General features: G+C 41.7%; 4 protein-coding genes across 5 annotated transcripts in view; 3 read left to right on the forward strand and 1 right to left on the reverse strand.

Moving 5' to 3' along the window:
- The first annotated feature begins 402 nt into the window (after positions 1-402).
- On the forward strand, positions 403-8013 carry memo1 (mediator of cell motility 1). The gene is made up of 9 exons (XM_076076758.1): positions 403-888; positions 2254-2335; positions 2422-2490; positions 2669-2781; positions 3322-3433; positions 4287-4429; positions 4521-4597; positions 4957-5061; positions 5538-8013. The coding sequence occupies exons 1-9, from the start codon at positions 828-830 to the stop codon at positions 5667-5669; spliced, it is 894 nt and encodes a 297-aa protein (XP_075932873.1). The 5' UTR covers positions 403-827; the 3' UTR covers positions 5670-8013.
- A 135-nt stretch (positions 8014-8148) lies between these two features.
- srd5a2b (steroid-5-alpha-reductase, alpha polypeptide 2b) lies at positions 8149-11692 on the forward strand. Of its 2 annotated transcripts, none has more exons than XM_076076759.1 (5): positions 8149-9664; positions 10432-10595; positions 10749-10850; positions 10934-11084; positions 11189-11692. In XM_076076759.1, the coding sequence occupies exons 1-5, from the start codon at positions 9390-9392 to the stop codon at positions 11253-11255; spliced, it is 759 nt and encodes a 252-aa protein (XP_075932874.1). In that variant the 5' UTR covers positions 8149-9389; the 3' UTR covers positions 11256-11692. The 2 variants fall into 2 exon arrangements, with proteins under 2 accessions (XP_075932874.1, XP_075932875.1); XM_076076760.1 differs by having other exon boundaries at positions 10459-10595.
- Positions 11693-13229: 1537 nt separating this feature from the next.
- Positions 13230-16768, reverse strand: mkks (MKKS centrosomal shuttling protein). Its single transcript, XM_076076757.1, has 4 exons — positions 15650-16768; positions 15094-15275; positions 14652-14762; positions 13230-13938 (listed from the first exon to the last, which is right to left on the reverse strand). The coding sequence occupies exons 1-4, from the start codon at positions 16632-16634 to the stop codon at positions 13513-13515; spliced, it is 1704 nt and encodes a 567-aa protein (XP_075932872.1). The 5' UTR covers positions 16635-16768; the 3' UTR covers positions 13230-13512.
- Positions 16769-17172: 404 nt separating this feature from the next.
- slx4ip (SLX4 interacting protein) overlaps positions 17173-24788 on the forward strand; it is a 31170-nt gene continuing 23554 nt past the window's right edge. Inside the window, exons 1-3 of the mRNA XM_076077212.1 lie at positions 17173-17295; positions 17583-17637; positions 24528-24617. Coding sequence (XP_075933327.1) covers positions 17611-17637; positions 24528-24617 — 117 coding nt within the window. The 5' untranslated portion in view covers positions 17173-17295; positions 17583-17610. The remainder of the gene's footprint in view (positions 17296-17582; positions 17638-24527; positions 24618-24788) is intronic.

The following is a 24788-nucleotide window of genomic DNA, read 5'->3' on the forward strand; positions in this document are numbered from 1 at the left end:
GTTACCCAGTGAGAGTATATGTGCTAAAATTAATAAATGTGTGACATGTGCAAGTTGTGATGGGTGCAAGTTGTTGATTGTTGAAAACAATGTAGGTGGCCTTGATAAGATCTGTGTTGGACTACGGCAGTAGCCTATAGCGGATAGATCAGCAGTCAAATCTCCCATAGGGAAATTGGATGTGATTCAGGCCCAAGCATTAAGTGTTTTTAAAGGATAGGAAGGATAAGCAGGGATAGGATGCAACAGTGGTTGTCAGGGGCTAGCATTTTATAGTAGGTATATTTTTTATTTCATTTGTTTTAATTTTTTAGAGGGATACATTGCCTAGTCTTGTTTCTGCTCCACACTCCAGACCAGAAGGTGGCGGTAATGCACCAATAAGATGGATGTCAACCAGAAGAAAAAAAATAACACAAACCAATAATCCTCTGATTCCGACTGTGACAGCTGTTGTTCTGTAATTTCTCTTCTGGCTATACGATATCGGCACATTAAAAATATTTTAGATTTTACGCCTTTCCAAATTTGCATGATAATAGCGCCAGACTGTCTGACTAACTGACGTTAGCTTCTCTCTCCAGCTGACTCGTTAACCGGCATCTACACAACCAGCTGACGGACCACTGAGCTTGTTAGCCAACACTGAGCTAACACTGAGCTAACGTTAGCTCAGCTGTCTCTCTGAACTGCCCTTTGTCTTTACGAGCCAGTCAGCTAGCTGGGATCGTTTCTCCTCTTGGTTAGCTGACACTGGCTCTTGCAATTTTACTTGTTTTAGCCTGACAAGAGTTAAGCAAACCAAGATAGGCAGCTTGGGAACCAAGATGTCGAACCGAGTGGTGTGCAGAGAAGCAAGTCACGCCGGGAGCTGGTACTCTGCTTCGGGTAACTGCAAAACAACACCGGCAGCGTTAGCAAGCGGTGTGCTAGCTGTTTGTGTCACGGTAGTCTGTTTTATTGCCTTTGTTGGCTTTTTATTTTTGTATAACCGTCATTATCTTGGGGATGAAAAAAACTGTCGAATTGGTGGATTGCCACAGTTGATGGCTAACGTTACGGTGGTTAATCCATCTGGTGAGAAGTCGACTAGCTGACACTAGCTGTTATTGACAGCCTCATCTCTGTTATGGGTTGAGTTTATTCACCACTTCTCCTCCCCGGCTGGTCGATGTAAATCTTTTAAAGCCATGTTTGACTAGAAATCAAAGCTTTCAAATGACAATAGCGAACTTGGCAAATATTGCATAACTTCCTGGCCTACGTTACCTGCTATCAGGCTAGAATAAGACATCATATGTATATACAGTATATACATACAGTAAGACATTACCCAAAACAGCTTGTCAGCAAAAATGTTAAGTGAAGCCGCTAGTATTTTTGTGGTTTGGCTGATCTCTGACCCGATGAAGTTATCGTTAGGTGCAGGAATACTTGCTGCCATGAAACAAAGGACTGGGCAGGGCAGAAAAAGTTCATGTTGCTTCCCTTCCCCCATTTATTGCTAGTAAACACCGAAACCCTGCCTGTTTATTCCTTATTGCCTTGTTTGAAATAACCGATGTCGACTAAACAAAAGTTACTCTAATGATAATCGTAAACAAAAATATGTTCATAAACTGAAGGCAGATCTTACGTTAATCTACCATGATCACGATGTCCTTGTTCGTTTTTACAACACTAATTATGTCGGTTGTTTGTTTTTCCTGCAGACGTAATTGTGTACGTTAGTCAGCTGTGTTTGATTGGTGTTGACATGACGTCAACAGCTCTGGCCACCAGTAAAGACTAACACTGGTGGTACAATAGGCAGGAAACCAGGTTAAAACTGAGTGGGATTTTAAATTAAATTAGTTTGACCAGGACCAGAAGACATTTGGCTCTGGATTGACAGTGAAATTATGTTTTACCTAAAATGTCCACTTTATCATTCTAGTTTATCTCCATTTTCTACCCAAAATAACAATATTTTTAATGACAAGATTAAATCAACCACTATTGGCCACATTTGGATTCCCCCCCTCTGGGATCATTACAGTGACGTATTACCTTGATTTTAGTGATCCATACTCGTAGCGTTGCTGTGTCTTATCAAATCCTTTTTGTATTTATCAGATAATTATGTTTTTAGTGCTGGTCCGCTGTGTCATTCTTAGTCTTGAAAGGAAGCACAGTAAGAGTTGCTCCTTTTAACCCAGTAATCTGAAATAAAGTTCTTTTTGATTTTTTTGTTTTTAAATTCTACCTTTTCAGGATCCCAGCTGAACGCACAACTAGAAGGCTGGCTGTCCAAAGCAGAGTCCTCAATCAGACCCGCAAGAGCCATCATAGCGCCGTAAGATCACGTTTAATAGAATCTGAACATGTCAAAATGTATCTGTGGTGCTGACTCATTCTAATTTGACATGTTTATGTTGGCAGGCATGCTGGGTACACCTACTGTGGTGCTTGTGCAGCACATGCCTACAAGCAGGTTGATCCCTCCGTTACGTAAGTCATTCAGTTTTCATCTCTATTCCTTACATAAGAAAATGCTTTGTGTTACTTTTTCTGATCTTAAATTTCCCCCCACAGAGTGAACAGATGTTACTTTAGATAGTAGAATATAGTGCTGGTGGTGTGCCTTTTGTGAATCGAGTCAGTGAGATAAAATCCTGTTGCCCTTCAGTCGTAGGGTGTTCATCCTGGGACCTTCACACCATGTGCCCCTCTCCCGCTGTGCCCTGTCACCTGCAGAGATCTATAGAACACCTCTCTATGACCTGAGAATCGACCACAAGGGTATTCACTGTTTTCACTCATGACATTGTGATTTTTTTGTGTGCGTGTTTGTCGCTCAATCTCAGATGTTATCGCATGCTAATGAGTTAAGTATTCAGGACAGCATTTTAAGGCTCATGTGAGGTAGTAACATAACCAGTTTGGATTGCTGTTCAGGTTTGTTTAGTGTAGAATGTAGTGCGCGTTTCCAAACGCTGCCAAAACCGAATGAGACAAACACCTTTTTTCCAGTAACACTAAAAAACCAAAACAACCCAGAATTACCCTTTCTTGTGATTGATATAGTCTAGCCTGACCAGAGCTCCAACATACAGGCCTCAAGCCGTCTTGGGAGGTGATACACTGTTAGCCATCCACCAGGGGCCAGACAGTTCCCTCACTATTAATATATTGGCTTTGTCAATGATGAGGTTTTTCTTGGCTAGACACTTATCAGGATCCCCAAATTAAAGGAGTGTGCAGCTCCGAAAACGACTTCATCAGTAGACACTGTCATCATAACATGCACAAATTAAAGTGAAACTCACCTCTGTTTTACAGTTTATGCTGACCTCTGGAAAACTGGGTTGTTTGAGCGGATGAGTCTGCAAACAGATGAAGATGAGCACAGTATTGAAATGCACTTGCCTTACACTGCTAAAGCCATGGAGAGGTAATGCATATAGAAGTGGCATTCATTGAACTAAAGAATCAACCCCATACACTTACAGAGGGAACGGCCTCACGGGAGGAAGCTTTTTCTTAAAGGTGCCCTGTGACGTTTTCTTCTAAACAAACAAAAGTTATGTTTACATTCAGTGTTTCTCCACAAAACACATTGTGTGAATCCTTGAGCTCCAACAAATGTGGTGAATACATTGCCTTCCTCAAAACATTTGCAAAGCCGATTTTTTTTTTTTGTTTTGTTATAGAAGGATTTTAAATCCTGCATTGTTTACGTTCATGTTTACTTGCTAGCTTTCTTCTTCCCTGTCTTTGCTATCAAATCCCAGCATTATTTGGCATGTTAAGTCACTTGTAGATCGGTGGAATAGTGTGACATCATTGGCCGAAATGTGTATCATGTGTTCTGTTCATTCTTTTCATTAACTTTCTATACACATTGTTAACCAGAAGGACACATGTGACATGCATAACGGCCCTATGTTAGGTTGGAAGGAGTCAAAGGTATATTCTTGGTTCAGAAAAGCAGGGATCAGGTAGTATGAAGTGAACTGAGCACATTAGCCCAAACGCATGACACAATCAAACTGAACAAAAACCTGTGGTGTTGACTGACGAGACACATTAGTGATGTAGGTGTTGCATATAGGGTACAAAGGAGCAGCTCCCGAGTAATAGCTTATCATGCAGTTTGCCATTCGTTTTCAATGATAGATGCTCTATGGAAAATAAAACTGTATTAATGCAGATTTTATTTCCACCCATGCCCATTGAACATCACTCTTGACAAGGAGGCGCAGTTATTGTACTCATGTTGTTCGTTCAATAATCTGATGTTGCAGCCACAAAGACGAGTTTAGCATCGTCCCTGTGCTTGTGGGTGCCCTGAGTGAGTCCAAGGAGCAGGAATATGGGAAGCTGCTCAGCAAGTACCTGGCAGACCCTTCCAACCTTTTCATTATCTCATCCGACTTCTGCCACTGGGGTTGGTATCGACAAAGAAAAGCACTGAAAATGAGAGTATTCTGCCATTGAAAGCAGTTTGTGATCTGATCTTTTGTGTTTGTCTTTTGAAGGTCAGCGGTTCCGCTACACGTACTATGATGAGTCTCAAGGAGAGATCTGCAGGTCTATCGAGCATCTGGATAAAATGGTAACCACTGAGATATATTTGATTCAAATGTGAGATCATTATGTAAAGATTATCATCAGCCACATGCACAGCTGTTATGGGAATAAAGTACACATTAAATAGATAAACCAAAATGAGCCACACCCAAAATTCTTATGAGTGATAAATATTATACCTCGTGTGCTCCTAATTACTTTAATTTATCTGCTAAAAAATACACAATGTTCAAGGAAATTGGAATACAGAAGGGCAGAGAGGACGTGGATAGTGTTTTCTTTTTAAATTACTGCTTTCGAGAGATAAAATAATCAAACTAAACAATTCTATTGAGAAACATGACATAACAAAATCGAAACCTGTCTTTTTCTCGGCGTGTGAAGGGGATGGGCATTATAGAACAGCTGGATCCCATGTCTTTCACCAACTACTTGAAGAAGTACCGCAACACCATCTGTGGGCGTCACCCGATTGGAGTGCTTCTAAATGTAAGTACCACAGAAGAAGAGCCTCACCAGGTGTTTCCCTATTTAACGTCATGTAGACATGTTGATGATCATGCTCTGCCTTCCTTAGTTACTGATGCTACGCCTCTACGTCAAGCTTCTCGCACATTTATAATAACATTAACGGTTTTATTCATGCCTTATGTTCCTGTGCTTGTGTTTTTGGTTTTGTAAAGGATAAATTAAGGCACCACTGTCCAAACTCTTTATAGATAGAGCATGGCCCTTACTGCAGCTTTAATGCACAGTGCTTCAACACCTGAGGAAATCTAAAGCTTGACCGGCCTGCCATGTATAGTTACAGTTGACTTTAATTGGGGGGAGAGGTTTAGTGAAAAATCAATTTGCAGTGTAAAAAAAAAAAAACTAAAAAAAAGTTGGGACAAACACTTCCTGTTGTGAGAATGAGACGTTCTGTCCTTATTGCCTGACTAAGTGCAGCTGTTACTGTTTTGCAGGCTGTGGCTGAGCTGAGGAAGTCTGGTTTAGAAATGAACTTTTCTTTCCTGAACTACGCCCAATCAAGTGAGTGCAGGAACTGGCAGGACAGCTCCGTGAGTTACGCTGCTGGGGCTCTCATCGCTCATTGAGGTCGACTTCCGCAGGGGCCACTGCAGCACCGCCGACGTCGTCCTGCCCTTACTATCTATCGCCATAACCTGACCCAGACACACACCCCCCCCCCCCCCCCCCCCCACAGTTACGCCCACTATTTGCAGGAAGGACCTAGACACTCACAGCCAATATAGTCGTCTTTCTCTGTCTCTCCCTCAGCTCTCCTCCTTTCTCCACCCTCCTCTCAGTTTGAAGTGTGTCGCAGAGCTTATAGTTGAAATATTTAGCTTGAAGTGCAGTTTTGAGACTATGGAGGTGCAAATGGTTAGAGAAGATGGGAAGAGTGGGTATTATTATGTCTCGGAGTAAGCGTTGGGAGGGGGAGATCCTCCTTGGGTTTAGTCCCATTTAGTTTTCCTGACAAAGCAATCTTAAGGAGCATTTTTGAAGTTTTGCCAGATGAAAATGGAAAGAGTACTTTGACTGACTGCTTCATGCGACTTAAACTCTGAAGACAGTGTCATAGGTGTAGTTAACCAACATGTTGTAGTTGCTAACAAAGGGCTGCACCCAAAAACTTTCACTAACTCCCCGACTGTACAAAACCAAAAACGTTATTACTCTTAGTTTATCAAATATTATCTTTAATTCATATTTTAGTCCTTTTTATTTCTCCCTTTTTCAGTAGTTTTATTAGACGTGATAGTATTTACTCAAGTAGTGTGTAGATTTGAACAAAAGCAGTGTGGTCGGTTAAGCGCTAAAGCCATCAACATCATCTGCCCAATAAATTTCCTCCAGATTCCAATGACATGCCTGTAGCATGAGAGATATGTTCTGCAGGGGGCCAGAATCCAGTTGTATCAATCCAGAAATGTAGAATCCAGAAATGTGATCAAAGCCGGATATTGTGTAAATGACTCCAACATTGACACCTCTAGTCCTCGTTTACACCGTCACCTTCAATCTCTGTAGTTAAGGAGATTCCAGTGAACATTTTTTTTGCTGGACTTGAAATGTCTTTTGTTACACGTTCAGTTCTGTAAGAGCAGCAAAAGCTTTTGTTTCGGTTTGACCAAAGTGTTAAAGGCCGACCTGATCGGCTTAAGTTGTTGGAAATGTTATTAGATCTGTTCACCAGCTAGTAATCTACATCTTTTTGTGTCGATACGTTTTGATTTAAGAATGCCAAAAGTTATTGGGAAAATATAAGTCATCCTTATTTACAAGTTTAGTTGCCTCTGAGTGTACAAGATTTCACTTCAGTTACTCTCGAGGCAGCAGGAGTATCGTTTAGACAAGGTCAGCTAAAAACAAGTAGTAGACGGCCACGTTTTAAGATCAGCACAAAGTCATCATGCTTTTCTATAAGGTTTAGGAATCTATCCAGAAAAGAGACAGTTGCTCCATGTTGTATTTTGGAATCTATTAAAAAACAGATATTTACTTAATGAAATGTAAAGCACGAGGATCACTTTTAAGAACAGAAGAAAACAGGTTCTTTTTTTTTTTTGCAAAGTAATATGCTATGGGGGTCCTGCTGCCTGAAATTATAATATTTTCAAAGATTAACAAACGGCATACAAAAGCTGAATGCAAAAACCTGATGATCCATAGCGCCAGTATGGGCTGTCAATGGCAATATGACATAGGCAGCACACAATAGCTGCTGTCCTGTCTTTTGATATTTGAATATCACTGACTGACTTTTACTGATGCAGTCCTCTTGACATTGGTTTGTGCCTCTCGGCACCATAAGAGGCACTTAGCGTTAAGCTACGACGTCTGACTGAAAGATGAATCCTCAGACTCACTTGACCTCTGACGCTAATCCAAGGGAAACTAGTAAAGCATGACACACTGTGCTATTGTGCCTTTTTATCACCGTTGCAAATATACATATTAAGTGTATTCTCACTTTTAGTCTTATTTTAGTTTGTGTACTTTTCAGTTTTTGTTTTCCCACATGTAGCCTCCTGCTTTCCTAGAGTCCAACAATGTGTCCAGCTCACCCAGCACTCCAGGAGTGTGTGACCTGTCCCCCTCATCTGTTGGTCGAAAATAGCACCAACCGTTATCTCCTTTCTCCAGCAGGGGGAGTGGTGTTCTGTTCTCCACCTCACCTCATTCCTGTAGAGAGAAAAAGGCTGAACCTCAACACTGTTCACGTTCCATTTATGGATCTTTCTTTGTCTTTTAGAAATGGTTTTTGTTTTTGCTTAGAGAATGGGAAGTTACATGTCACAAACCTAAAATATACTACTTAACTACTCCCTCAATGGAGTTTTTTTTATCTCAGGTTCCACTGACAAAGCATCCCAAAAGGCTCTTCAGGCCGTGGATTCATGTTACAAAACAAGTAAAATGTACTGAAAAGCATGTCTGCTCTGGTGTCTTGTTCTTCAAGTATTTACAACCATAGAAAACTACTGACTTGGTGTTTGCATTTCATTGTTTAATCATTGCCTTGTTTATTCCTCCAAAGTTGAATGGGGTTAGTAGCCTCTTAGTTATTAGCACGTTAGTTTGGTTGTAAAATGTGCAATTTTCAACCTTGTATGATTGTAAAACACGTTTGCTTTAGATAGGTGTTGATTCAACTTTATGCAGTTTGTGTTGGTCGTCAAATTGAAGCTTCTCTCTAAAACAGTTTCATGAAAAAATCAATACCATAAACTGCTAAAGTGTATGAGAGTAAACTTGCACAAAACCACAATGTTAGGCTGTAAATCTCACCTACTTTATTTCCAGCGTTTCCACCAATTCACGTTTTTTGTTCCGACCACTGATGTCAAATAACATTACAAACCTCCTATTTTACTTTGTTCAGAAAATGTATGTACTGCAACTGACATAATGAATTGGGATGCAGTGAACACGCGTTCGAGGCTCTACAATACAGCTAACCAAATGCTGCAAACGCAGGACAACAGTAGTTCAGTTGTCACGGTATGCACAATCAAGGCTCGCACTGCAATAGATATTACAGAAGTACCAGTACATCAGACAGATGTGATCCTTCTGCAATATTCAGTTGCTGGTTAATGTTTTCAATGAGTCATTGATGCAAGTCAGTGCTCAGATCAGGAACAGATTCTGGTCTGATGATCTAACTTGTATTATTATTGTCCTATTTTGGCTGATTGTTAGGCTGAATGTTTAGGATCTTTTTAATTTTACTGTTGTACTTGAACACTGGGTAGTACATATCAAACCACCAACAAGATCATTTAAAAAAACAGGTTATGAGTCCTGAAACTATACACGCATGTATGAATGTGTAGTCAGTATTTACAGACTGACTTTATTGTGAAGTTATGGTGAGTTTAGTCGGTTATCCTGTTCTAGTGCCTCAGTTTACGTCTCCCTTATTCCATCTCACTCATTGATCATTTAAAGTCAGCTCACCCCAGATTTCCTCACAGACATAAAAAAACAACAACTTGCAAACACAATCAGAGCTACATAATTGGAGCAGATGTTTTCTCCTGTGTCTGTAAACAGGAAGGACGCACAGAGGAGGTTTTCAGCAAGGGGCTTTTGGTTGACTTCAAAACAGAGTAACGCTTTGAGAAAGCTAGCCCTTTAAATCGGAGCATTCGTTCCAAGGTGGAGAAAAAGGGAGCGCTTGCTTTTCAGATTCTGACACACCTATCTGCTTTGGGAGGAGTAAAAGAGGCTGTTTAAATCCATTTAACTTAATACGGACTCTTAAGGTTAGTAATAAGAGGAAGAGATAACTGCAACGCTGCGAGATGCACTGCTATGGGGACTTGGTCAGCTATCTCAGCTGTGGGATGATCCTGATTGGACTCGGACAATTGGTCCATCACAAGAAGACGCAGACCTCCTATGGGCGCCACATGGGACTCCCTCCTCCGGCTAGGACGGTCCCAGCCAGACTGGCTTGGTTCCTCCAGGAGATGCCAGCTCTCCTGATCCCCCTGCTTTTAACACTCACCAGGCACAAACCCTCCAGTACGGGGAAGTACCTGCTGCTGGGGACCTTTTGCCTGCACTACTTTCAAAGGTAAAAGCAAAGACGGGAGCCTAGTTTTAACCATTTCATGTGTGTGTGAAGGGAAGAGTGAAAATGTACTTTGAGATATATAGCAGTGATTAATATTCAAAATACAAGCAAGTATACAAGATTTTAACTGTCAAGATTTTTCATTTTTCTCATTTAATAATGTATTTAGTTCTATATTGTCTTATGGCTGTAGTATATTATCCCACCGCACATTTCTTATATCGACTTATTTTCTTATATTTGTCTCGTACGTACTTAGCCTGTTTGTGTACAGTACGAGCATCAAAGGTATTCTTACACAAGATGATTTACTCCATATTGGTTTATTATAGCACTGATTCACCAGTGAAACAGGATTCAAACTGAATAACTTTAACCTTTTAATAACTAAAACCTCATCTCAATGTACAGTAATGATTGCAACTTATACATTTGTACTTGTTGACAGAAACAAAAATGTGGTATCTCTAATCATGTTGTCATAGTACAGCTAGTAGATGTACAGTATGTATACAGCCAGTTTGTAAGTGAAAGCCGGAACCAAGAAATAAAACAACTTAAAATGGAGACACGGAAAAAGGAGCTTTAAAAAGCTGCTATAATCTGAAGGCTAAAACAGAAGGAGGCTTAATGGTGCCTTTTTTGACTGCATTTACATGCTAAATCATTCACACAAAGCCTCTCATCCTGTCTGTTCTTTGCATGTACCAGCATGGATAAAATGCACTATTAGCCCCCTCTATCTACTATTTCTTCACCAATCATAGGACATTTGTCTATTCACTACTGACCAGAGGAAAACCTTTCCCACTGGGTGTGATGCTGCCAGCAGGCTTCTTCTGCTCTCTGAACGGTTTACTGCAGGGACACTATCTGCTGCACTGTGCCCAGCTTGATAATGAATGGTCAGCTGACTATCGCTATAAATCTGGTAGGAGCAATATTTATTCTTTGCTTTCGAAAATATTTAATTTTTAAAATATGAAATACCTAATAACTTCCATTTTATGTACCTCAAACATTAACATTTAAAATGGTTTAGATTTAAAAAAAGAATAAGATACAAATATGATTTTTTTTCTAGGTTTACTGCTGTTTTACATTGGAATGGCCATCAACGTACACAGTGACTATATTCTACGCAACCTGAGGAAACCAGGGGACGTAGTTTACAAGATACCTACAGGTAAGAAACGAGAGATCACGCCTGAATAACCTCCGATCCACTCCGTGCCGGTATAGTGACCTGCTCTTCTCGCTCTCCTACAGGAGGTCTGTTTGAATATGTGTCTGGTGCCAACTACTTAGGAGAGATAGTGGAGTGGTTTGGCTATGCTGTAGCCACCTGGTCCCTTCCAGCACTCTCATTCGCTGTGTTTAGCCTGTGTTTTATTGGACCCAGAGCCTACCACCATCACAGGTGCCTAAAACATGAAGAAACTGACAGAACATTAATACCCGCCTGCCAAACTACATTACCGTGCTATATCTTAGTGACTGTTATCTTCTGCTCCTCTGTTACAGGTTTTACCAAGAGAAATTCAAAGACTATCCCAAGTTACGAAGGGCTTTGATCCCATTCGTCTTCTGAGAGACAAAGAACCTGCCTGTCATCTTGTAAGTGCATACAATACATCGAACCAGCATCAAGCAGTGTGAGAGTCTGTTTCCTGTTCCTATTGCATTTGTAAACAGAAATTATGCCCATTTTACTGCAACAAATATGTTTTGGTTTCGCTTGCAGTCATTATCCAAAAAACCATAATGTACAGATTAATTGTTCAACTCTTTCTATTAAAACTGCTACGGAAGAAGCTTCCAAAAAGACTTTGATGCAATCACTTGGTGTCCGTATGAATATATTCTGTGAAAAGATATACAAGTTTATTTTTATGCAGATACAAAATGTACAAACTGCAAAAAAACTTCAAATCTCATCACTCTGAATGTAACTTGGCCCCGATTTCAATTTGTCTGAATGTTAACATATTAAAACATTGTGATCGAGGAGACATTTGTGAAACATAATTGTTGGCGGTTGGTCTTTGTATTTTCATAGTTGTGAGATTATTTTACTAAATCAGCAGGTTTAGAATGGCAATACTTTGATGTAATACTTTGATGTAACACAATGTAATGTAAAAAAGGTCCCTTCCTACGTCCCCGGTGGATATTTCTTTGGGTACTATTTTTTTAATTGAACCTTTATTTAACCAGGTGAGTCCCATTGAGATTAAAAATCTCTTTTTCAAGGGAGACTTGGCCAAGACAGGCAGCAACATAAGAAACACATAGTTACAGACAGAAAACACAGAACAAGACAAGTTAAAAGAAACTAAAAGTTAAGAGACAGTGACGTAACCGAGTCAACTATGTTGGCAACCTTGCAGCACCTCCTAGTGCTGACAACTGCATCAGAAACATGTCGGTTTGTAACAAAGTGGAGCAGGGATGACTTCAGGCCAACCCCTGAAGTAAGAAAATAAGATCTGTGGCAAACATGTTTATGATAGTTACACATTTTGCAAGAACATCTTCACAAATGAACGCCACTTTTATGATTTTTGAAGCAATTAATGTAATTGGCAGAAGTAAAAAAGCTAATGTTAGGCCATAAACAAACTACACCACAGTCACATGGGTGTGATGAAACAACGAGGTTGTAAAGGCAAGAGACGGAATAGCAAGGCGATGGCACACAGTCTGTTTCACATGAGTTTCACCACTGCCTGGCCCCTTTAGGAGATTAGTGACAGATCCCGGGTCTGTTAACTCCAATGGGAGGAGTGAACGTGATCGATTGTCTTGCTCCATAGTCACCAAAGTAAATATTGGACACATTTTTCACAAGCCAAATATCTATATACGGAAATGGCAAATTTCAGACAAAATGCTGCGGTGAAGTCGGACAGTTTCCAGCCGCCTTCAAAGAATATACCGGAAGGCACAGGAATAGTTACATCCTGTTAGATCTGATCAGTAGGCTGCTTGTAGTGTGCAGACCACGTTCACACAAGATATGTTAATTACAATTACACAGAAAAATAGCATTCTCTATAAAACTTGGTGTTTTGTTGTCAAAACTAAGAACCAATCAGCTCTTCGATCAGGTGACAGCCAGCCGTTTCCCCATCATGACCTGGGTCTTGAAAACAGTGGAGAGCAACTGCGGTTCTAAAAACTGCGTCTGCCTCAATCGATCGATTCTGCGCAGACCTGGCTCATCTCGAACGAGCCCAATATCTTTGGTAAAGGCGAACTAGTCGGCGTGATGAGGTTTTGTAGTCTCGTTTAGCCACTTGATGGCAACCGCCTTTTCCAAAACATGTAACATCTTCAACGCTATAGGAAAAGCTATTGTGTATTGTAGAACAAAACATTCTCAAAAAAAAATATCTTAAGCTTGTGTTAACCACAGACCGTTTTTTAGGCATCTCACCGAAAAATCCATTCAAAACCCCATCGACTACGAGACAAGGGAACTGGAAGTGCAAAAACGCCAACTCATTTTGGGGTTTAAGGACTCATTCCTGCTGCACTCTATAGAGAAACTGATCATCTGATAAAGAGCTGAATTATTTTTATTCACTACATTTGTATACTCTGTCAAACATCATACATCATCATTAACAAAGAGGTAAATCCCACGACAGCTACAGCACAGAGGCAAGCCATTTCCACTGACTCACACTAGGATTCAATCTGATTTTTTACACAAGGCAATGCCAACACCTAGTGTCTAAATGGAATATTACTTCTGAAAAAAAAAACAAAAAAAAAACCAGCATTCATTCCTCATTTTGATCATCACAAACTAGAGTTACACTCTGGATAAAAGGCCTATTCTGCTAGTTCATATCTTGAATTAGATATCGCACATCCAGTGCAAGATTAGCAGTTTCTACAGCAACTTGCAAGGCATTGAGTTTAGCTGTGAAGGAGTCAAGCACACGTGGCTGCACAGCTGCATCTCCAGACAGAGGTGCAGGTGAGAACTCTTGGTAATTAGTGTTTAGGTAAGTCCACCTCTGATTTGGGCTACTTTCCATCAGTCCACAGCCACAGAAGCCCGAGCTATCCTCCTGTTCTTTCATGACATCTGCAGGGCGAGTCCAGTGGTGAGCATGAGTCAGATCCATCACAGAATCCCCGCCGTCGTGCTCCAGCGCTGCGGCCACAGACTCCAGAGAGTGACAGAAACCGTCCACGCCGCGAAGGTGCTCCGTCCGTGAGCACCCGAGGGCCGATACGGTCTCTGTGACTTCTTTCATGCTCTGAGATGAAAATATACCAAAATGACGGCATGTTGTAATCATGGGCCTGGCCAACTATGAGGTCACCGAGGTCCAGGCCTCAGTAAATATGTCACCGTCTCTCTGCATCTGAATGATGCGAAACTGCTTGAAACTGACAGCAAATCAATAAGACAGCTAACTGTGTGTGGTGAAGATGTGTCGGGTGAGGTCGCCGGAGAAGGCATTACACACAAAATGATATGAAAACTAAAATTGTTGTAGTTATGATGTTCAATATTAGAAGATGTTATTAAAAAATGTTGATGATCTGTACAGCAATTCTTTAATGCTATTTGATCTTTGATTTCTACAACCAATGACGATTATTTCATCAGCTGCAGTGCGCTCCGAGCAGCGTACAGCCGCTTCCCTAAACTTAATCTCACCCAGAGACCCAAGAGTCCCACACGAGGTTATGTGTCTGTCAGACGGTCTGAAGGGGATACTACCAAACAGCACAGTGATAACATAATGCACAGCACACTATAGGGCAGGAAGATTTATTTCTTTAAATATTATGACTTTATTCTCATTAATCACCGACTTTACTCTCATATTACTTTTTAATCAAAATATGACAAATTTGGTCTCACCTTCTCCGAGAACACATATGTGGGATATGTTTTGAATGTGCAGAAAGTTTTAAAAAAGAGCAGAAATCTTGCTAAAAACTCATTAATATTGAATCTCACCTTGTGTCTGACGTAAGCAGCTAAGTGGGTCTCTGTACACCCACCTCCAAGTAAGGCAGACGGGTCTCTCAAAGTGAGCCTCAACACATGCTCAGTCTTCTGGCACGCCACCTTTAACAGTCACACAAGTAAAGATTAACACATCAGTTCATTTGTCACATTTGTCTCACATTAATGGACATTCCAAGCTGATGTCTGTGTGTAAAAGCACCGATTATGCGTTTTTTAAATACGTTCAATTAAACAAAATCACTGATGCCAGTTGATGGATGCTCTTAACAATGGTGCTGCAGAATCATTTAATTTCTCGCCTGTCTGTATTGGTAAAAAATGAGGCCGTATATCATCAATCGTATTTTTGCTTCTTGTGCATGGGTGACCACAATAGTTAAAATCCTTCCATACGTCAGTATAGTCCCCAACACTCCTCACTGTATCTTACCTTCAGCTCACTTAACATAGTCTGGTTCCTGTGGCAGAGGATCATCGTGCAGATCGAGGACTCCCCAGGAGGTTGTAAATGCAGCATTGTCTTTGATCCAAACTGCAGAATACTGAGATCCTTCACCTTCCCGTAGGCCTTGGCCAGGATTGTGGTGTTCAATGTGGCCACAGGTTGAGCACCTATTGGTTAAAGTGGACAGAAACGTAGGACGACCTCACACACAGTGCAAAGTAACAGCAAAGGATATACCTGGACAATACACTATCCATATGTACATTTACAATTTCACACGTGAAAGAATGCCGAAATTGCAAAGCATTTAGTAGCTTCACAGTTGGATAAAATCTAATCATACATACACACATATAAATTCTGCATTTACTTGTCACAGTGCTTAAATGAAGCCACTGTGGGTCTACATATAATGACTGAAATATTCAAACCATTTGGAATCTTTAAAAACTTTGGGGTCTCATCACAAATGTTAAATTCCTGTGGTCTCTAAGAGCTTGTCTATATGATATCAATGGATTTAGGACATTTAGAGGCCTACCTGTCAGCTGAGTAAGTGGCTCCATGAGAGTGATTCCCAGTCTTTCTATCACTATGACACCATGCCTCTTCAGGTATTGCTGCACCACTGGGTGTATGACCTTCTGGCACACGAAGAGCTTCACCTCATCTTTGACCACCTGTTTGACGAGCTCCAGGAGCTGATCCAGTATCTGCGAGTCTGTGTCTACACCCGGGTGCACGTCAATTTTCCCATCTCCCAGTTCAGAAAGGTCTCCAGCAAGAGAAGCACTGAACAACACCAAGCGCAGTGGATTTGAATGCTGGTTCTCTGACTTGTCGAGACATAAGTCGTCCGGCGTGTCCACCAGTAAACCTGGAAACACTGCAGAGTTTAGCACAGGGTGGCCTTCAACAGAGATGCTCACTATTTGGCCAAGACTGACTTCACCTGGGCTGTTACAGGGAACAGTCAGCAAAAAAGCCTGTACAGCCAGTTTGCTGATGTGAAGTACCTCTGACTCTGTTAGCACACATGCTGGTTTGCTGGAGATGATACTGGAAGCTAATGTGATCAAGTTGTGACTGCTGCAGAAGTCGAGCTTAACTTTACAACCACAGTCTTCTCGTTGCAGGTAACTGGTGCACAATCCCAGCAAGTGCTTGTTCACCCCGATAGCCACACTGCCACTGAGACCTGACTGTTTCGCTTGCTCAATAAGAGATAAACAAAGGATGGCAGCGAACAAACCACAGTCACTGAAGCGAGAAACGTGGTTGAGAATGGAGGTTTTTATCAGATTGATAAAAGACTGCGAGGAGGAAATGGCTGGAAGGAGAACGGAGGAGGTGGAGGTGGTTACAACGTGTCCTCCGATGTTGTTGTGGACTTGTTTCAGTCTACCTGTTGGACCAAAGCACGATTTCAGAAGCTGCCTCAGCAAATGAAGCTTGTTACAAATAACAGAGTTGTCCAATGGTAGATCCGTGCAAAGAGACGGAGATTTCTTGACGAGTCGAGACATCACTGACGCAGAAACTTCTCAAAGCAGTTTCACAAGACCGTGTGGACAAAAGGTCGCGTGTCATAACGTTAGAGTTTACTTATTGAGTGGCAGCTATTTAGCGAGATTTGATAGAACATGACACTTAATCATCCTCCATGGTAATCACCTTTGCTTGACACGAGCATCGACTCGGATAAGGAGGCTTTTTACATTGCCTGACAAAAATAAAACAAATTTGGAATGCACCATTTATATCTTGTACCACAACACATCAACTAATGTCGGTTTCCTATTATCTTGGCTATTGTATGTTAAAAAATAGTATATTGATACAATTCGACAACATATTATTTCGAGTTCAACACAGGCTCTTTCACTGCGCGCCTCGTTTCCATGGTAGCGGGAACAGCGTCGCGCTCTAGCGGGGTCCTGTTAGACAGACGGTCGCATTCTCTCGCCAATCTTCAAGATGGCTGCTGTCACGACAGATATTCTACTTAAATCTATTACTCCACTACGCAGAGATTGACAGTCACCTTTGCTACAGTTTCCCGAAGTGTTTCACGGGTTTAAAAAAAAGCTGTGATATCATACTGGTGTTTGCAGTTGTTGGACTACAAACTAAATGTGACGTCATCTCCTGTCGCCTCAACGGTTAACCAATTCAAAACTGCTGGCGGTATGTGTACGAAGTCTGTTGTGATGTTGTTGTACACCACAAATTAGTTTATTACACATGTGTAGAGTCATCCACGTGTCATTTGGTATTACCAAACCTACCAGTGCATCTCTGAAAGTGATGAATAGCACGGTACGGTCTGTTCAATGTGGAGTACCACTAAGTGTCTATGATAAACCAGCTCGTGTTAATCTCTTACAAAGTTGATCAACTAATCTGTATTATATGTTGTGTTATTTCTCGGCTACCATGTGTAGTGTAATCTATGATCATACACTTGTTTTCAGGTGTAAACTGACTGCTGTGTCCACTTCAATGGCTCCTCTCAAATTTGCCATTAAGGTAAGCAAACATTAAATATACAGCATACAGACCCTTTTAGTGCAGTGTTGAATTAAAGTAATATAATGTATACTATAGTGTTATATTAAACAGCATTGTGTAATATTAAAACGTTCACTATTTATGTGCAACAGCTATTAAAACGTCAGGCTTTAAATTAGTTTTGTGTGCCTATTTGAATAAAGCTGATTGAACATACACAGAGAAAAATGCATGAAAAAGCTCATATTTTAAAGAAGTTATTGTTTAACTCAACATTTACATTTAATGTATTTTTCAGAAGTGATTTTTAAATTTTATTTGCTCAGGACCTTCCTCAGTAAGCTTTATTCAGCGCTGATTCGCCCATGCGTGATCGTAAATACTGCTATTACGTTAAGAGTTTCTAATGTATTTATTGAAATTTTGTGAGTCCACTTTTGGCATGAACCCATTAACAAAGGAAGATGATCTAATCACAAAAAACTGATGACCAAAATCAAAGGTCATTATCAAAATCATATTCTTTCGTCATATTCTTAGGTATAGATTGTGAACATCTATAAGCAAACAAGGGGTGGGTGTTTTTCAGTGATCACAAAGCCTCACTTAAAACAAAAATGTTTTCCCACATAAAATGAGCACAAGATACTACTAAGCCTACAAAATAGGATGAATCTGCATTTGATAAAAGCTTTTCAGGTGGTATTGCCAGCATTCATAATAAACAACATTTTTTATTATTATTCTTACTAACAACTGCTACAGACACTAGTTATAGCAATTGGTCTATGTTGAACAAGCTCTTGTGCAGTATGGAAAAAAAATGCAACACAGGAATATATGCTTAATATTATGCTGCCTCGCTACTCTACGTTTGCTGTATTCATTGTTTTGTCCTTCTCAGTAGCTAATTCTTTGGCCACTAGAGGGAAGTACAGATACATGTTTCAAGTATCTTGCCTCCACATTTTGACGTCGTCATTCATCCTTTAGAACACGTTATTCAGAGCTTCTGGTCACCTTTTTGCAATTCTCGACTGACTGCCTCCCTGAGAGCCTTTTGTTAATGGACACAGCCATACAGAGCAGAGGAAACTCATTCTATTAAAAAGCCAAGCCGTTCATCCTCAGTCTGATGCTCTGTCAGGAATAATGCACATCAGATGTTTTTGTTAAGTGCAGGAAAAGCCGCTGGTCTCTCTTTTGTTGATGTTTCATTTATTGAGAGTTTTGAATGAGGGCTGTAGACATTTGCACTGATCTCTCACATCCTCCATAATGCCATGTGTGCCTAGTTGACCAGATATTGCATTCACTCCCTTTATTTGTTTCATATGCATGCCTGCATTCAGGCTACCCCACCGCCCCCCCTCAGCTGGTTGTGGGAGAGTAAAACCCTGGAGGTTCACGGAGGGTTCCTTCCCACTGGGCACATAATGATACTGTTGTGTTACTCTGCCTGAGAAAAATGGACACAGCCTCTACCATGCTTAACCAACTAACCACAAACAAGTATGTCAGAAGGGATTAGTCTAAACAACAGCATTCAAGTCACTTCCCTGGGCTCCTCTTTCGCAAAACAAACGCCACTGCTTCCGTGTTTTTTAATAATCGAATGAACTTCCAAGAATATTAAAGAACAAACATCTGCACAGAGACATTGTTTTCACACAGGCATGTTGCAAACTCAGTTTGACAGCTTGCACAGAACACGGATCATTTTTGCAATTATGAGTCAAGTTCTTGGATTCACCATAACATGTCTAGGCTGTACAGCGCGTGTTTTTTTTAAATGTTATTTTCCCCTAAAATGTTTTTAAAGCAGCTCCCTCCCTGGTCTGTGAAACTACAGGAGGTGCTGGTATGCTCCTTCTTAAATAGGCTTCAGACTATATAGTGACCTGCCACTTCTCAGACCTCCCGAAAAAGGGCCTGCAGGCTAAAACACTGATCCACTGAAGCGGTTGCTGTCTGCCAGGACATTACCGCTGCAGAGCCCTGCAATCTGCCTTCTATTAGCAATATGCACTGCTGACTTTCTAACCATCTACTGTAGTAGGCTGAGACGGAGAACAAAGTCTTTTTTTTTTAACAATAAATAGATTGAGGTATCACAGAGCAGTTTAATGTCAGAGGTTTATGTGCTGTTTAGTGTTGTTGTTGCTTTGCAGATGAGCTCATATCGGACCACACATCTTGCCTCTGTGCAAAATCATTGCAGTCTGATTGGAAACATTTTGACACTTTCTAACTTGTGGAAATGAAAGTGACAAGAATAGAAAACAACAACAACAGCCACCTTTCATCTCAGCACTGCCCTAGATTGCTGTACAAAATGTGCATGTCCTAATGTGGCCAAACACTTCTCAGGCTGTTATTTCTCTCTAGCTATTCTGAGTTTTGTTTGCTGAGATATTCCTGTCTGTTCTTGCTGCTGGAATTCCACTCCAGGGTTGTGTCTCTTTGTTTTATCACCAAATAAAAAGAACTCAGGTGTGCTAACATCCACCTGATTAAAGGGAGCTTTGCACACAAAACACTTCTGCGAACTATCTGTCAATTACATTTGCTTCAATAATAATCAGCTCTCAAGCTCCACCGGGCAGTATCTTGCTGTTAGACAAATTGGAAAAGAGAACTGTCTTTTCTTTTCTTTTTAAAGCGGAAACCCAGGTGACTCACAGTACAGTGAGAGCTTGGGAATGAGGGCGAATAAAGCCTGAGAGCAAGATTGTCACACCGATAGATCTAAAGAGCTCCCCTGGGTTCTTTGCAGACTTGCAGGAAGAGGGAGAGAGAAAGTCAGAAAAAGAGAGAGACAAAGGGAGAGTGGAAGAGATGCAAGTTTTATTGAGTGAGACCGCATCTGCTGCCCCTTCTTTCCCAATGTAAACATCTGCGGCTGGTTAGTGTTAGCCTCTGAGCTAAGTGCAGTCCGAGAAGGTCTGGTTCTTATACGGCGCGATAGCAATGGCAAAGGGCAGCAAGGTGGGGAGGTGGGCGAAGCCGTTCAAAGAGTTTGGGCCCCGTGCCCAACTTGGAGCAGCACAGCTCGGGAGGATGGAGAGCAGGGTCTGGGGGAGAGATAAGGGAAGGTGGAGTGTTTTGGGAACTGAGAGTGATGTAGACCAGAAATGGAAAGGAGCTGTCTGTGGGTTCGAGTCAGGGTTTGTTTATTGACAGACAGAAAATATGAAGGAATTTTCTCATGTTGTGCTGTGGACTGTGAGCAGCTTCGGTCTCAAATGTTTCTCATGTTTTTGTCTTTGTTAACCCTCCCCCCCCCCCCCCCCCCCCCCCCCCCCTTGGTTATGAGATTGGCAGTGGGGAGAATTAGGAAGCGAAGTTGAGCTGAGCTTGCAGGAAGACTCAGTCCTTTTCATTCCCCGTGTGACAGCATACAAAAGATTGCACAATAAAGGATTTGGTATTAAGTAGCGCTCCTTGCCGCCTCTCATTCAGCCTTCGGGCTCTGTTCATAACTCTAAAAGGCCCGTGCAAGACAGAGAACAAAGCAGTGCTGGCCCACTTTAGCGTGTATGAAAGGAGTAACTTCCTCTAGAATTCGGCCCTTTTATCAAACCTTTCTTTACAACAACAGCGACAGTTGTGCAGAGTATTGCCTTAAATGCGTCAAAGCAAAGAACACAAAGTAGGGGAGCTCATGAATTTGATAAATGAATATATGAAGTTAATGAAATCCGCCAGTGTCCTGCTGATGGTACTGTAGAGATTGTGTTATAGAGGAAGGCATGTGGTGGTATTTGCTGAGAGACTGAAGTTGTTAATCTCGCTTTTTTTATTTTGTTTTCACTCTTTCGTGGAGCATACTGGATTTTTTTCCGGCACTTTCAAATTGCTTTGCCCAAGGAAGACGCGGTTCTTGTGATCTGTGTATTACTGCCTCTCTAAAGTGTTAGGCTGCTTACAGAGATCTCACTAAAGAGTAACCGGGGTCATAGTTCATGGCAGAGTTCAGACTAGAGATCCACCGGTCACTCTTTGTGCTGGGAGTTGACAAATTTGGACCACATGATGTGATTGTAGTCGGAGCCTTTGTGTGAAATTAGATTCTACTGCTTTTGTGTCTTATCTGCCACAGTCAACACAAACGTCCTTTATCGACGCTCTGATGGCTGCACCTAGACAGCGCAGCCTTGACTCAAAGATTGAACAGGGAAATGTGGCCCTCCACCAAATCCCCAGTTTTGCTGAGCAAATTAATTTATTTTCTTATTAGTGTAATTGAATTAGCTCTTCTGACAAAATCCCCTTATTTCTCTAGAAGCCCAGGGAATCACATGCTGTTTTTGTGTAAGAGGCAGACCAATGTTTATCATTAATGTCCAGTTCCCAGTTTATCTGCTGCTCTAATGTGATAAAAGGAAGTTAGTCTAAGGCTTGCTAGATGTCTGGCTTTCAGCCCAAAACACAGACTCAATCAGAAGCTCTGAAACCACTTTAGGGGGATTCACCCTCCTGCGTCTCCATAAGGGCCACACTTCCTACACTGCTCCCTTCATTCCAGGATATTGATCAAATTAACCCTGTGTGTCGCTCTTTTGAGCTCGCATTAGCTTGTGTAATTTTGAGCCATGTACCCTGGAAGACTGATCTAGTGGTCCTTATCAGTGCCGTCCCAGGAGACAGAATATTACAAACACCTCATTATGAAGCATTCCGATGCCACAACACCATCAACTATGCACACAACATTTCCATGGAGGTACATTTCCATTTCTCTGACACATTGTCAATATTTTAAATTAAAATGTATACCCGATAAACTGGTAACTCATGTACAGCAGCAGCGTTGCTATATTCCTCCATCAAGCTATTCTGAGGTCTCAAAAATCAGACAATAAAGTCAGGATACCAAAACCTTTCCGGCGTGTGTGTCTAACCCCAAGATACCACTGCGGGGCTCATCCATTAGTCGGTCCCTGTGTTGTGATTGACAGGGTCTGACCCTCTGTCGCTAGGCTTTCCCACACACTGGCAATTGTTGGAGGCAGTCAGCTGAGGCCACCAGTCATCCATGGACCGCTGTGAGACAAAGGGCACAGGATGGAGAGAATACTGATCTGTAGGGACGAGCTGATTCTGACAGGCAACATGCATACATTTTATACATGAGGAGCTTGCACATAAAGGAGGGCTCTGTTCTGGTCCATGGCATATTGTTGTCTTTGTGAAAGCATGTTTTCATGTAACAAGCATTGTTTGTAATTTGCTAAGTTTCTACAGAAACCGTTTTCTGTTTGTGCTTATATCACATCTTGATGTTTGGACTTCTGTTTTGTTGTAGAATATTTCAAGATACGGATTGATGAAACAGAAGATCACAGCTTAATGCATTGCCTTTAAGACTTCAAAATTACATTTATTTCCCATTAGCCTTGGTAAAATCTGATGCAGAGACTTGCTTAAGAACAAGATGGCACACATTTAGGACTTGACATATCCTGCAGAAGAACAGTGCCAGCTATGACTGACATTTACCGAAACATTCACCGATCAGTCATGTGGGGGCGCCCTCTCCCTTAGTTGACCTGCCAGTACAAGTAAGAACGAGAGCTTCACTCCCATTATTATTGCAGAAAGACAATGAGAAAGGAAAACGCTCTCATGGGAAAAAAAAGAAGAAAAACATTTGTCAGCTTGATCTGCTCTGAGCCAGTATTTAGCCTTTTAACGTCACTCGATGAAAGGTTCCCAGCCCAACTACAGTTTTATAACGATGAATAAAACTCTTTTTAAACAAGAGGAGGAGACAACTGGAGAGAGTGTGGAAGTCTAGGCTTGTGTCTAGAATTAGGACCTAAGTAGCGGAGGCCTTCCCCTACACACCCTGTGGATTCTTTCTCGCGCGTCATCCTGAGAACGAGCCGTCGGAACATCCCTCAAGTCTGGGCTGTAGAGTTTAGTCATTCTGTCTGCAATGCTTCGACCCAGGGGACGAGCCTGGCCCAAAACAAAGCTTTTAGTGTGCACAAAGTATTCCCTGCTACTAAATGAATAACCTCTTCTATTTGTACACACTCCTTTCCAGTTCTACGCGGTGAGCCTGGAATCTGGTTCTGGTTTTGTCTTTATACGACTTTGTTTTTGCTACCCCACTCAGTTCAATGCTTTTTGCGGCATTATCACTGTGGGTTTTAGGGCAGGACTTGTTGCTCCTCTGTGTCATGTTGTGGGTGGTCTCAGTCCAACCATTACTTCCCTTGTCCAGGGAGAGGCGAAGTTCACACGAGACCCACATCCATTTGCTCTCTGCAGCGGGCAGCTTTTGCGCTCATGTGTAAACTATAATCAGGCTAGCATGAGAAAGATGTAACAGCAACTTAACCAGCCGCGGCATTTCTGGCCTCCCTGTCCCTTGTAGCTGATTGTCATTGACACAATGACGTAGCGCTTCAGGAATCCACTCGGCAGCCCTCTGCTCAGCTTTCGACAGCACTCAAAAGTTGTAGTGCAGAAGTGCAGAAACATTGCAGAGTGCTTTAGGGTAGGTCTGAGCAGTTTTACCACCACTCTGATACAAAGAGGATAATCCTAATTTATGTGGAACATCTTCAGACTTTTTGTTGTGCAGCCTGTTGTGACCCGAGGCAGAGACCGTATTGCTAAAGCTTATAGAATAAGAACATACTTTCTTACGCTGAGAGCGGGGAAATATGAGGAGACAGAGAGGGCCATACTTTTTTTGTACAGAGATTGGTAAAGAGATAGCTAGACAGAGAAACAAGAGGGAGGGGATTGCTGCGAGAGGCCTGGGGTGATGTTTGACACGGGGGGTCGTTGTGGTTTGTCTCGCTGTCAATCACCCACACTCTGATTTCCTTTTGTTGTCTGTGAGCTCAATGCCCTTCAGCAATCTGTGGCTGTCCTTCCTCTTTGTGTTACAGTGTGGGAACTTTGCTGTGCTGGTGGATCTCCACGTTCTGCCCCTGGGCGGCCAAGAGGAAGCCGGCTGGTTTACTGCGGACCACATTCAGGTACAGACACAGGGAGAAGGGCGTGCGTGTGAATAAGTGTGTGAGTGAATATGTGGCATCTGTTCAGCTGGAGGCCTTATCAAAAGTCAGCAGCAGCGTGGAATCCAAAATGACTTTGAGCCTTCGGTCTGTTCTTCTTCAGGGTTTTCATTGTTGCAAAACTGTTCTAAT

Source organism: Anarhichas minor, unplaced genomic scaffold (assembly GCF_050575085.1).
Source record: "Anarhichas minor isolate MPS153535 unplaced genomic scaffold, ASM5057508v1 ptg000058l, whole genome shotgun sequence".
Lineage (NCBI taxonomy): Eukaryota > Metazoa > Chordata > Actinopteri > Perciformes > Anarhichadidae > Anarhichas > Anarhichas minor.